The sequence below is a fragment of the Saccostrea echinata genome, unplaced genomic scaffold (genome assembly GCF_033153115.1).
Source record: "Saccostrea echinata isolate AGI-Se365-2 ecotype Australia unplaced genomic scaffold, CSIRO_AGI_Sech_v1 ptg000043l, whole genome shotgun sequence".
Lineage (NCBI taxonomy): Eukaryota > Metazoa > Mollusca > Bivalvia > Ostreida > Ostreidae > Saccostrea > Saccostrea echinata.
This window is the reverse complement of record NW_026889792.1, coordinates 4,022,827-4,037,317: the sequence shown is the minus strand read 5'-3', so window position 1 is coordinate 4,037,317 and position 14,491 is coordinate 4,022,827. Positions and strand designations below refer to the sequence as shown.

The window sequence follows — 14,491 nt, the reverse complement described above, 5'->3', positions numbered from 1 at the left end:
CTAATTGTGTACACAATCTTTTTGAATCAAGTCAAAGCTGTTGGAGGACTAGCGTTTTGAAAGCATTTTACAGAAAAGAATGATTGCACTTAGTGTACAAAACGTGGCCCCCGGTAAATTGCGCAAAAATAAAGTATAGAAAATAGTACCATGAGATGAATAATGCGATTCTTCTATGTCTAAATCGCAACTTTGCGAAATTACAGGAATTAAAAGTCCATAAAAATAAAGAACGAAGCTGTGTTTTGTAAGAGGGGTCACTGCAATTCACAAATCTCCTTTGATATTCAAAGTTATTCCGATTTTTAAAGCCGTAATACATGGTGAGCGTATTGTATTGGACAGAAGGTGTATAAATATTGGAAATTCATCATATTTAAAGGAGAATTTTGGGCAAGCCTGCGCTCGGGGTAAACTTTTTGAAAAAAAGGTACAAAACACCGACCGTTTCCTTCACTATTCACGGTTATTTACATGTCATTTACCTCGTTATGACCTGTTAAATATTCCAATTTATCACGTGATTTGTAGACACGGGTAACTTTGTGAATACTAAAAAAATCAATAAATCACGTCGCTTTAGCTCAGATTAGCAATTCAGACCGTTACATTTTCAATTGATCAACATCGAATTATTTTTTACTCCCCAGTATTTTTAGTAGTGCTAAATATTGCTAAAATATTCATTATTTTGTGAGTAAATTTAACAATTTTTGAAAATTTCCTTATCGGTATTTTTTGTTGTTGTTGTTGTAATTTTGCTTATTTTTCTCTGTAATTTTGCTTACTAGTATTTTTTATTTTTATTTTTCTCCCCACCCCTTCTTTTTGGTACATTTTCTACAATTTTGCTTTGTTTATTTATATCAATTATGTATTTACGTTGACCTTGATGTAGGGAGAGGGCTAAAATAGGCTGATCCTTCTTTTAAATTCCGTTTACTTTTCTAACAAAATATTCTTTAAATTAAAGCTTACAGCTATATTGGTTTCAAAAGAGTTCAATATATACTTTTCAAAGGAGTTCTTTAGGTATGTATGATTCCTACGGCCATGAAACCAATGATAATAGTGGCATCCGATGGATATTAATATTGTTAAGGTATTAGGTCCACATTTGAAGACAGAAAAAATAATGATGCTACCATTCATGAAAAATATTTGACTAATGAGGGTTATGGAATTTTAAATCGGGCAAAATGTAATGATATTTTAGTTTTAGTCCTTGGATTTAGGGGTTCGCTTGGGGGCTCAATGAGTTTCCAAGGCATAGTCTACATCTTAGCAATAGCATCATTCCTCAAAATGTTTTTGACTGTAAATGTATAGGTACAGGGGTAGAACTACGTATAGATTTTTTTTACACTGGAAAACTTACTGGGACAAAAAAAGATGACATAACAAAACAAACAAACACACATACAATTAATAAAATTGTTTTAGTGATTAAATATCACTACAGCATCGCAAAAAAATGTTTTGTTTTGTTATTCTGTATATTTACGGAGAGTGAGAGAGTTTTGTATTATTTTAAAAATTCGATACGACTCTAATCTTTTTGAAAAATACAGAAGAAGTTGTTTTTCTTTTATATTATGTTTATTTTTTCATTAAAATAATGTGAAGTGTGTGTGTTTACATGTACAAGTAGACCTGGTTTATTTAGTGTTGATTTTCCATGTATACGCAACTTACGTTTCTTAAATTGCGATCGCAACTTACCCTGTTTAAAATAAAAAATATTTTCGAAACAAAAGTAATGTCATTCACCTGTTTCTTTTTTTAAGTAAGCTGCTAGATTTTGTTATTTACTATATGACTTCAAGGATCTACGATAACCTACCAATAATTGGGAAACAGTCTGGATTTAGGGAGGGACTCAGTACATGTACATCTTCAAGATCTCTTTCAAAAAAAAAAAAAAAAAAAAAAAAAAAAAAAAAAAAAAAAAAAATCTGGCTTAATCCTCGAGGAGTTTAAACATTACATGTTCTTTGTGTTTACTTTTGCGTATTTTTTTTTTTATCATATGCTGAGTAGTTCCCAGAAGCCATTATATAACTGGCTAAATTTACATGTTTTCAATCGATCGATGATTTAATGCCCCGCCTACTCCGAATAGTAATGAGACACAATTAAAACCCAGCTCGGACAAGCGCAGCATTCCGGAATTAACACCCACTAGCGGGCATTTTTAATTACCTTTAATAAAACTAAAGCGCCGTTTTCAAAGTAAATTTTTGCAAATAATGTACCACACAGATAACAAAATATGGGTTAGGTGTAAAATAATTAACATTTGAGTTAATTAGATGATGTTAGAGGGGTCCGAAAAAGGGGCCACGGCAATATGCTTAAGTGGAAACATTCTTTCTATTTCTAGTAACCATTGCAATGCTGTACGTCGAAATAATAAAAGAATGATACTAGTTTATAAAGAAGTCTACTTGCATGTGTACCAAGTCTCATAAAAATTGCATGAATCAAAAGTATACATGTTGTAGTGTTTTGAAAAAAATTGTTAACAGACGAACAGACAAACATGTAGACGGGGGGACAAGGGCACCTTACATGTATAAGCTCTGACCAGAAGACTGAATACTGGATAGAAATAAATATGCTAGAGATTTAATAAGGTCACATTTAACATCTTAAGGTAGTCTGAAATCTGAATTTATCTTTCATTGAAAAGTGTCTATTATAAGCTGAGATTCATGTGCGTGCTGGTTACTTCCATCTTTTTTAAAGATGCTTTTATTTTTTTCTCAGCATCTTCCTGTCAGTCATCTTTCGTATGTTGTCTGTAAAGTGTTCAAATCTTCAAACACTAAGACAAACTTTCAAGAAAGTATCCCTAGGTGAATTCAAATTTATTCAAAAGAAGGACTCAGTCTACTTTAAAGTGGAGAAATAGTGAAAAATGGGGGTATTTTAAAAATCTCAAGAATCACTCTGCTAAGAAAGACAATTATTGTGCAACAGTTTCCTGATCTAATGCATATTTAAACTTTTTCATACAATCCCTATTGAATATATTGTTAATTACAAGAGTCCCAAGGACCTTGAATTGCTCTTCTGATGAATTGTACAACCTATCACTTCTATTTGAAGCCTCTTATTATTCTATATCTTTAGGTAAAGCCTTGAAATTCCAAAAGTAGGTCATCGTGACATACTTTTTGATTGACACACTCTGAGGATCCAGGATACATCAACTGACAAAGTTTGATTCTAAGCCTATTTTTATTTGAAATATTTAAATACAACAATATAATTCCCAAAGCTCAGGTCATCATGACCTACTTTTCAGTTGATACACTCCAAGACCCAAGATATTTTAACTGAAAAAGTTTGATGATTCTAAGCCAATAAGTATCTGAAATATTTAAATATACCCATAAAATTCCAAAAGTAGTCACGGTGACCTACTTTTCAGTAAATACACTCCGAGGACCCAAAATACATTAACTGACAAAGTTTGATGATTCTAAGCCAATTTGTATCTGAAAAAATATTTAAATATAGCCATATACCAAAAGTAGGTCATGGTGACCAACCTTTCAGCTGACTAACTCCGAAGACCAAAGATACATCAACTGGCAAAGTTCGACGATTCTATGCCAATTAGCATTTGAAATATTTAAATAAAGCCATAAAATTCCAAAAGTAGGTCACAGTGACCTACTTTTTTAGTTGACACACTCCGAGGACCCAAGATGCATCAACTGACAAAGTTTGATGATACTATTCCAAATGGCATCTGAAATATTTAAATATAGCCATGAAATTCGAAAAGTAGGTCATGGTAACCCATTTTTGGTTGAAATATTTAGAGGTCTTAAGATGCATCAGCTGACAAGGTTTGATGATCATAGCCTTCAAAGTGTTTAAAATATGTCTCTAAAACAGTTTGAAAATGAATGCCTGCAAAATTTAAAAAGTAGGTCACTGTGACCTTCTTTTTAATAAATGTGTTTGAAGATCCCAAGATACATCATCCTACAAGGTTTGATGATTCTAAGCCTCTAGTATTTGAAATAATTGAGCTTAAATGTTTCGAAAATGATTAGCCATATCCCGGTGACCCACTTTTTTGCACACGTCAAGGCCCCATGATGCATAAACTGACAAGTTTTGATGATCATAGGCTTCAAAGTCTCCAAGATATGCATCAAAATCAAATTGAAAATGAATACATGCAAAATTCAAAAAAGTACCTAAGATGCATCAACTGAAAAGATTTGATGATCATAGTCCTTATAGTAAGCAATATATCAAAGCATATTTTTTGGTCAACTTTAAAGTGACCTTGAAACCACGCCCTTTGTCCCAGGGTAATGTCTTGAACAATTTTTTACTCTTCATATCCTCATCCGTGTACGTAAGTTTGGTGAAAATCTGCTTAGTGGTTCTTGAGAAATTTTTTTTAGTAACCATGTCAGAATCATGTGCATTATTTATTTATACATATCTCAGGTTAGAGAATGAACTAACTTGCCACAACTGTAATTAATTTTGTCGATATATTGGTGAACTCGGAACACAATTGATTTTAGCTATATAAGAAGTTTTTAAATGACCACGTGACAGTCAAAACCATATGTATGAGTATCTTTTAATGTAGCTGCAGAACTGTAGCTCTCCGAAAAAAAAAAAATTGACAGACAGGAGTCTGTCATTTTTTTCGGAGAGCTACAGTTCTGCAGCTACTTTTAATGTATAATTTAGAAAACCTCAATTAAACGGGGAACTGCATCGATTTTCGTCTTTACAAAAATCACCAACTACAAAATGAATAAGTGATATAGAAATTTTCTTCTTAATAATGGTACACCATGAAAATATATGTACTAGAACTTTAATACTGCAGTCATTCAAGGATCATGCATTTTTATTAAAATACATTTTGGCTTATTCTGCTAATGTTTGAATTGTTACAAGAGACAAGACAAATGCACCCCCCCCCCAAATAAAAGAGGGAGAGAATAGAATACTCTAATACTAATTACTTTCCCCCCGTAATTCTTAATGAGGCATCTGTAGTTAGATACCGTAAAATAATAGAGTGATGGCATTTACAATAATGAACCTCAAAGAGAATTTCAAATGTACGTTTGCTAATTAAAAAGCATCTTGTCTACACCTTTCTATACTTAAGTTTAACTTACAAGTTTTATGTGTTTCTACCATTTCCATTTAAAAATTTCTCTTGATTGAGTGCCGCAGGGCCGTCATAGGAAAACAATTGTTCATGCAATTGAATAAAAGCGACTCGGTAAATCAACTGCATCAGCGGAGCGATGGGATAGATATATAAATAGAGGCTTTGGTGACAACGTCTGGATGAATAAGATGGCCTGTCGATCAGAAACAGAAAATATGCACGACTAGCGTAAACAAGAAACACTGCCAACATCAGGAGATAGAATCTCCACGATCTCGATTCCTGCCCGATTCCTGGGAGAAAAAAGGGTAACCTAGTGAATGGAAACCTTTCAATTAGTTGGATTTACCTTTTTATATTGTGGTATTTTCCAAAAAAATAAGACTCGATGCCTTAGAATTGTTTACAAAAATATGTACTTTATAAACTAGTAACGTTTGGAACACTTCTTATAAAACTACTAATGTTTGGAACACCTGCCTTTCGAGACATTTGAATAATGTCACAAAGAATTGACGTAACTTAAGAAAAGTTTACATCTTTGAAATTTTAATTTCCGTTTGACTTTTGAGGATGACGTCAGAAGGTCCTGGATGGAAGCGAATGGTGGTTCTGCTAGTTTTGGTGGTGGTGTATTTGTGTGTGGGAGCCGCTATCTTCAGTCATATCGAGGGCGATCCAGAAATAGAGAGACGCCTTCAGTTAGAAGCCTTCCTTAGAAACTTCATAGGTAATTACTATATATCCATTACTATATCTTGTAAACAGCTTGATATTTTTCATCCTTTTTTAAATATGTAGAATTCCTTTCAATTATCTGTAATAAGCCTATATCTGTGGAATGACGCAATGTGAAAAACCATTGCCATGTAGAATTCCGCACTATTGTCCTTCAGAGGAATTTACTCCTAATGTGTAGCAGAAATAGGTTTCTTTTATTCCGCACAAAGTAAAATATTAAGGTAAAATCCGGGAGAACAATACTCTTAATAGGTGTATTCTTGCTAAAATTGTCTGGAATGCTTGTCCATCTAAAACAAGGTAGTTCAAGGATGATCGTACACTCACGTGTTCCGAGGCATAAGAATTAAGTTGCACGTGGAAGCTAATGAAAAATATGTAGAAACACGCACACAACCAATTTGTTTTTATTTTGCGTTTTCATTGCTATAAGTTCGCGTCGATGCAAGTGTCTTTAGGGGGAAAAGAAATGTTCTTTGAAGTTTATTTCAATCGTAATCTTTCTTTAGATTTCATTTTAAAAAATAAATTACGAGCCACCGATCTATATTCCACATATCGCCAACTCTTGTGTAAAAGCCCATATTGTTTTGTAAAGGCTTATTTGTGAATTCGATCAATGTTTTTTTTAAAATTCCTTTTAGATATCCAGTATTATATTGCACAAATTTGAAAATAACTTACTTGTTGTTAATAAATATGGGATATAATTGTTGCCATTGCAATGCCAGTATTCAATGGATATATATCTACATCAACTGAAACACATGCAGGCACCTCCTCCCACCCCCTAACACTCAGCCCATCCCTCCCCCTAACACTCAGCCCACCCGGTGACTGTTGAGCTTAGTTTTTTTTTCATAAATTGTCTAAGACATAAAAAAATTCGAACCCCCCCCCCCTTTAAAAAAAAATCTAAATCAAAATGTACATATTCACAATGTTAATGCACCCAAACATTGTATATCAATCAATTTAAAAGTTCAAACGGGAGTGTTAATTGATTACTCATTAAGCTAGACATACTCGGTATAGGATAGCATTATGCTTTGAGCATGTTGAGGTAAAAAAAAAAATCATGCATAGCATCGTCTAGATAAAACTACAATATATTCTTGTTGTTAATTTACATCTTTTATTTATATATCTTCCATCTTGATATATTTGAAATAACTCTTTTTTCCACAAAGGTAACCATTCCTGTGTAAAACACGATGACCTAATCAACGTGCTACGTCAAGTGGACCAAGAATTTACGTTCGCTTTAAACACTCTACGTAACACGACGGTATATACACAGTGGGATTTCATTGGCGCTTTTTCCTTTGTTGTTACCGTGGTAACGACCATAGGTAAATCATTTAATCATGTTAATACTATATTGCTTTTATTTAATAAATTCAATATACAGTAAAACTTCTCTTATCCCGATGTTGTGTATCCGAAATCTTGCATATAACGATGTAAACTTTTAGTCCCTTTCAGTAAATTTAATAAATTGTTTGAATTGTCTAATCCGGATTGTTATCTAATCCAGCGAATTTCTATGAAACCATTGGTGTTCGGATTACACAAGTTTTACTGTAATTTCATATGCAAAGATAATAAAAGTGGCATTTCTTACAATATACAATGTGTGAACTTGTATCATCCCATAAAGCGAGAAACGCACGAATAAACAAAAATAAAACAGAATTTAGCATGCTAAATAATCAAGCAAATGAGAGAGAGAGAGAGAGAGAGAGAGAGAGAGAGAGAGAGAGAGAGAGAGAATTCTGTACATTATGATAAGATGAAGATGATTAATTGCATACAAAAAAAAATTAGCGTAACAAGTACACGACAATCTAGAAACAGTGTTACTCAGCACTAGTATAATACTGTCAAGTCTATTTACATCAGTATAAACCCTACGAGAATCTTGCCAGCAGCTTAGTTACGTAGGGTGAAAGTTAATGTGTGCCAAGACAGGCATGTGTCGCATGCCGTAGCAAGATTTAGGATTATACAAAATCTGATGGCCATCTGAAATGTTTGGTTCTACCTTAAATACTTAGTATTGGGGAACATATTCAAGTAAACTGAAAATTGTTAAAAAGGTCTTATTTAACAAGTATCACAGGAACTAAATATCCTGATCCTAAATGTAAGTCCTACATCTCGCAAAATACACATTTTTTTAAAGCAGGCTAAAGGTCAAGGTCATTAATTTCGGTATTTTTGTGGCATGTAAAATAGATTCTACACGTTAATATCAAAACATATCATATTACCATATCATGTTGCGGACTGTTTCAATCAAATCAGTTAAAAGAATAATCAAGTTTGATTTCGTATGGTCAGTAACTGGTAACACATACAGCAAGAGGCCTATGTCACAACACAAGACAGACGGACGAACTCTACGATCAGAAACGTTTAAGTCAACCTTTGGCTAAGGCGAACAAATAAAGGGAAGGATCTTAGACTGTTGATTGACAATATACAGTGCCGTATATAGGGGCACAAAATTTTCAGGGGAATAACGATAAAAGAATCGTTTTAATCGTTTTTTCTCTGTCAAAATAGAAAGAATAGTAGGGCCAATAATACTCGGGTAAATGCTGTGGCCCATGGGCCTATTATAAAGGAATGGACTCTCGCACTTCAAATGAAAAAGTGCAAAATTAGTTTTTTCTAAGTCTAAATCTAATTCTGTACAAAGACATTTTGACGAGCAATACACATGCCAGTTATCATGACCTCGAAGTCAATCTCAGCTCAGCTTGTAGGTTTTTAGGTCAAAATGTATTTTAAAATTTGTTGTGACACGCCGTATACATGCCAAATATCAAATTCCTACATGTATCTTAAATGGCGTACATGATAAAAAGACGTGAGAAACGTCAACGACAGATGTTGAACAAAATTTTCCTGTATTTTGTACCTTTAAGGATATGGTAACTTGGCACCAAAAACGTACCCCGGTAAAGTGGCTCTGGTGGTTTACGCCCTCATCGGAATCCCCATCACCCTCATCATGCTTAACTACCTGGGACAGCTCCTGACACGCCTCTCAACTAGGGTCAACAAGTGCAAACTATGCTCGACAAAACCTTTGGTGAACAAACTGCTGAATATGGTTCTCATTGTTACCTTGGGGCTCACCATCTTGTTCATCCTGCCGGCCTCTGTGTTCAGTTACGTCGAGGACTGGACTGTTTTGGAAGCACTGTATTACTGCTTTGTGACTCTCAGTACTATAGGATTTGGGGATTATATAGCAGGTAAGTTGTATTAAATACTTAATTAATATACAGTCGAGCCTTCTTCATCCGGCGCTATGCTTGGTTATTGTGTTGCCGTCCAAATTAATGAAACTTTTGGATTACTGAAACATACATGGTATATTTCAAGAAATTTCGTTAAGAAGTTGAAGTGTTCCGGACCAGAACTGACTGTTCGGATTATTGGTACCAGGATTAACCAGGTTTCCCTGTACAAAAGTATCGGGAAGCTTTTACAAGTACACTTATGACTTGTAGCCCTCAATAGTGGGGCAGATATTGGCTTAAAGGTTTGATATTCATTTTTCAAATCGCATTAATTGTGTTTACATCTAATATATAGTTGTTTTCCTTTTAAATCATGAAAAACTAACCTAAAAACCGATTGAAGTTCCACGTTCTATTCGAATGGTCAACAAAAACATCACTTCTGGGAAAATAGTTGAACTTTTATAGACGTAACTACAAACAATACACAATTATATTTTGATACTTCATGCGCCATAAATAAACCACACAGATGTGAATTTTCATGCTTACCGAACTTAATTTGTAAACACATTTAAGTGATTGAAGGTATCATAAAGTGCCCCAAAAAACCCAACAGTTGAACATCGATATCTCGAATTACCGATTGAGTTGTAAGTCCCAACCACTTGGTCTTAATATACATGTACTTTTACTTCAATGTGTTTTACACGACCCATCAAGTTCAAGATGACGAGGTTTGACTGTACATACATATAAACAGGGTGAAGAGTTGTGGTCCTTGGGTGTTCTATTTAAATTCCAATAACAATGCAGGGGAAAATCAACGTTCTCTATATCAATTCGTGATAAAAGAAAAAAGAAGACATACATGTCGATTATCATTTTTATTTACAGCTATTTCAGAAAATCGCATTGGACACCGTGGTACGGGCGACCTGTATAGAATAGTGACGTATGTCTGGATCTTGTTCGGACTAGCTTACCTGTCCCTCTTAATTAATTATATCTCCAACGTTTTTATCAAAAAGGCCGAGGAAATGGAGCGACTTACAAAAGAAAAGCTGGAGGTAATATCATTATTTATTATATAGGCCAAAAATATAGGCATATCCTGTTATTTTTCATTTTGATATCTCTGTAATACTTTTGCTACAGTGTATATACATGTATATCGGACTGTTAAGAACAATTATAATAAAATACAGTGTATTATACATTTTTTGCATGATCGTGAAGGAAATATGAAGATTTTATTCAGACAAGAAAAATCATATTCCCCGAGAGCTTTCCCCCTCTGTTCTTGGCTGCCAAATACAGACTAGTTGTAGCGTCAAATTGTTACTGGACGAATTGAACAACCAAAGAAACTTCATCTTAATATTTCATGGAGTTCCACCAAGTTTCCGTTGTTTGACATTACGTCAAATGTGATCCCAACTATTGTCATAAATGATAATGTTTGTACCTTCAAATGTTCTCTTTCAGTCTGAAAAGCGTTTATTCTGTGTCTATGGATGCGTTGACAGCCACAAGCTTGGAGATTTAGACCATAATGCCATGGTTGCCTCTTCGACAGTTTTGTTGACCATAAACTTAAAGCACCCCAAATACAGTTGCAACCTGCTGTTGCGTTGATCCTGCTAGAAACATTGTAACAGCACTCTTGCAATCATCATATCTTAAGCGAGGCATGCCTACAACTCACCTTAACATTTTATGGGTTTAGTTCGAGTACTTCTTTCCCAATAAAGTTTCCAAAGCGACCATAGACCTCTTGTTCTCGAGAAATCCTGCCAAACACAGTTTTAATACTACTGGTCATTAGTTTGCAACGCCTTGGGGGGGGGGGGGGGGGCTTGGGTTCTTGATGTTAAATTTAGATCACAGATATCCCTGTATATGTATAAATAACACTTTTAGTCTTATTTCAAAATAACGAGGAATTCTCTCTCTTTCTCTCTCCTCTTCAGTGTAAATGTAATAAACGTACACACCGTTGATGTGTATCAACATTTAGTTGAGGTACCCGTGCTTCCAACAGTTAAAACCAAATTTCAATGAAATACCAAAAAAAAAAGGGGGTTTGGCGTAATTATTGATTCAGGAAGCGGATTAACGGATATGTCTCGGCAAGAAATCTCAAGTTTACCATTTGTTTCCCAAAGTCCTTATTAGTCCCCTACCGGTGAAACCGGGGGGGGGGGGGGACTATAGGTTTCCTCTGAGTCTGTCCGTCCCTCTGTCTGTCCGTCTAGCTGTCCCTCTGTCTGTCTGTCAGTCTGTCCCACTTGGTTTTCCGCACTTTTTCCCTAACGCTTGCAGATATTGAGCTGATTTTTGGTTAATTTGTGAGTATATCTTGATGCATGAGTTACAGATCAAGTTTGCATTTTGTTCCGCTTCATTGATTTTTGATGGAATGATGGCCTTTTCAATTTTTAAGGGTTTTCCGCAATTTTCTTCTAAATGCTTTCAGATATTGAGCTGAATTTTGGTATGTGACTTCACCTTGATTAGTTATAGATCAAGTTTGCATTTCGTCCCGCTTCTTTGATTTTTGACGGAATTATGGCATTTTCAATTCTTAACCGGAACCAGGTTACACTTGCCGGTAGGGGACTAGTATTGCTAATGCAATACTCTCAGAATGCTTGTTTTATCAGATTACAATGCGAAATAAAATCAATCAAATATTTTCCTTATTTCTCCTTTATTTTCAGGCTGAAATTTCTAGATTACAACAAGAATTAGCAAAAACTGGAAAATCTGTGTACAAGACAGCAGCAAACGTTAAATCCAGCGTGAAAGGCAAAATGTGGGAGGCGCCATCTGGCAACAACAACGGCATTGATCAAGAAAGTGGAGGTGTAACTCTGCTCCGTATAGCTCAACTGGAAGAATCTTGATTATATTTATAGTGCAATCCGTCCTTTGTATTTGCAAGAGAGAGAGAGAGAGAATTGAAATGAATCTGTATTTTCAAGTTAGTATTATAAGTGTAGGTAAATATGAAACAGTGATCAATAAATGTAAGTGTATGATGGCTAGAAGACCAACCTCTAACAGACTCCACATCCTGTAACAATAGCTAGATTATTAACCCTGAATGATACCTCATTTTCATTGCATTTATTCTATGATATATGGAATTCCTTCGAAGTCTTGTCTTTTGATATTTAATTAAAAAGGCCATTTTAGAGTATATTGGTCGTATACGATGCTAATAATGAGATACTTTTTACATTCCACATGTATTTTATATAAAAAGTGTGTGGAAAGCTGCGCATTCAAAACACTATAACACGGACGGGGAGATCAAATTGTGCTCGCAAAGGGATAGTACAAGGATTTTGAAATGTAAATCACATCTGCAGAGAAGGCAGGCAGTTAAAAATATAAATATAATTAATTAAGTACTGAATTATTTTTTGAAAGATGTTAATCAATTTTGTTTGCACACACAGTTATGAGACTACATCTAAAAAAAAGAAGGTAAAAAGCTTATTCAAGGAAGCTATGTCGCCCGCTTAAGGTAAAAACGAAAAACATCGACCTTGACCTTCAGCTTTTGCCCTTAAAAGGGTGTTTTTGGAGTTAAAAAAAATCATGACCTTAACTTTCTTAGCAAAAGCTTACAGAAAACTAGTTATCATCTGAAAACGATGTAGAAGCATGTATACAATATGTAAATCTCTGACCTTGGTCTTTAACCTATTGACCTCAAAATTAAAAAGGTTCATCGTGCATACATAAGATTTGAAAATTGTTCTCATGTAGAAATGCTCCTGTATTTGTATTGAATCAACTGAGAGGATATTCAATGTTTTGTAGTGGGATATGGAATTTATTTCACGAATGGGACAGGATTTTTTGACATTTTCACGAGTGCGAAGCACGTTTATCATAAAGTTTAGTTGTTAGCCCTCAATGTCTTATGCACTAAAACATCAAAATATGAAACAGATGTGGCACACTCTGTTGTGTCTTTAATTTCGAGTTCAATATCACATATCAAAAGTAGTTTATCTTTACAAAATCAATGTGTAAACTTAGGTCATAATCGCAATCTCATGCAAAACAAAGCTAACACCAATTACAAGGAAGGTACGTTTTAATACAAATCTGGACCTGTATTTTTTTCTTCTGAAATATAAAATTGTTGTGAGAAGTTACAACATATGCTATCGATTTTTTTTAACTCCACGCAATAAGATCTCATATGACCTCCTAAATGCCAATTTTGGCGTCATGAACTTATTTTCTTTAAAAAGTTGCGAAGTCAGCAATTTTCATTTGAATTTTCTATCAGACAAACTATGCGATTTTTCTCAGATTTTTAAACAACATAAACGAATATTGAAGTGGGCGATGGCTGTGGACACTATCTTCTTAAGGAAAATAACCCCTTCAATTAACTTTTTGAAAACATCAATTTTTTGGGGCACAAAAAAGCCAAAAACAAACCTACATTGTTAAAGGGTCATAAATCCCTGAAATTTAAAGAAAAAATGCTCAACCTTTTTTTTCTGTCTAATAAATTAAAATAAAATGTATATAGCATATGAAGTCATGACTTCAAAGCAGGAAAAATGTGAGAAAGAAAACTGACAGACGAAGTTTGACGTAATGTGTGTCGAGACAAGAAAAAGTATGCAAGAGTTAAAGGTTAAAAAATATCACGTCACCGATTTAATGTAAAAATCAAATGTTAATTAATAATGACATATTGGGGGAAAACTTCTAAGATTGAAATGCCGATGAACAAATTCAACTGCACCAAAAAGCTATTTTAATCAATATAATGTCATTGCAGACTGTAAAGTGTTGTCAGGTGCGGATCCAGGAATTGAAGTTGGGGGAGGGGGTAAAAAGTAGGCAGTGGGTCTAGGGCAAAGCCCTGATGGGTTCTCAGGGGGCGAAGCCCCCGGAAGCTCCTGGATTCTAAAGATGTTGTAGGGTACAAATGAGGTCTACCGAGTAGACATTATTTCATTTTCTCGACGAAATTATGATTTACGCTAACTCTGACAATTTCAATTTCAATATTGGTTGTATGTAACAGCTTCCGGCCGGGTCTTAATTATCGTGTCCTACAGGAATTAAAACAAAAATATTTGTGAATATTCAACAATTTTATTTTGTTTTTCTACTCGTATGAACAAAACATCACACATCATCTTTGCCATTTCTACACATTTCTATACATACATGCATTCCATTAATTATCACAGGATAAGCGTATTCTTTTAGTACCTTAAAATATACATCTAATCGTAAGCGTACCTTGGTAGGCTATTTTGATTGGTAAATTAATTTTTTACTGAACAAA

The 14,491-nt window shown here is 34.4% G+C and overlaps 2 protein-coding genes across 4 annotated transcripts in view; both read left to right on the top strand.

Moving 5' to 3' along the window:
- LOC133201383 (CB1 cannabinoid receptor-interacting protein 1-like) overlaps window positions 1-14,491 on the top strand; it is a 195,580-nt gene that overhangs the window by 32,308 nt on the left and 148,781 nt on the right. The gene's annotated exons all lie outside the window — the stretch shown is intronic.
- LOC133201381 (potassium channel subfamily K member 16-like) lies at window positions 5,410-12,321 on the top strand. Of its 3 annotated transcripts, none has more exons than XM_061337200.1 (6): window positions 5,410-5,472; window positions 5,737-5,894; window positions 7,096-7,257; window positions 8,839-9,171; window positions 10,057-10,229; window positions 11,883-12,321. In XM_061337200.1, exons 2-6 carry the CDS (start codon window positions 5,738-5,740, stop codon window positions 12,066-12,068), a joined length of 1,011 nt encoding a protein of 336 aa, XP_061193184.1. In that variant the 5' UTR covers window positions 5,410-5,472; window position 5,737; the 3' UTR covers window positions 12,069-12,321. The 3 variants fall into 3 exon arrangements, with proteins under 3 accessions (XP_061193184.1, XP_061193185.1, XP_061193183.1); XM_061337201.1 differs by lacking the exon at window positions 5,410-5,472 and adding an exon at window positions 5,511-5,527; XM_061337199.1 differs by lacking the exon at window positions 5,410-5,472 and adding an exon at window positions 5,524-5,579.

Coding starts and splice junctions, on each gene's coding strand:
- LOC133201381 (XM_061337199.1), top strand. Junction 7,258..8,838: donor TACCGTGGTAACGACCATAG/GTAAATCATTTA, acceptor TGTACCTTTAAG/GATATGGTAACTTGGCACCA. Junction 9,172..10,056: donor ATTTGGGGATTATATAGCAG/GTAAGTTGTATT, acceptor TTTTATTTACAG/CTATTTCAGAAAATCGCATT.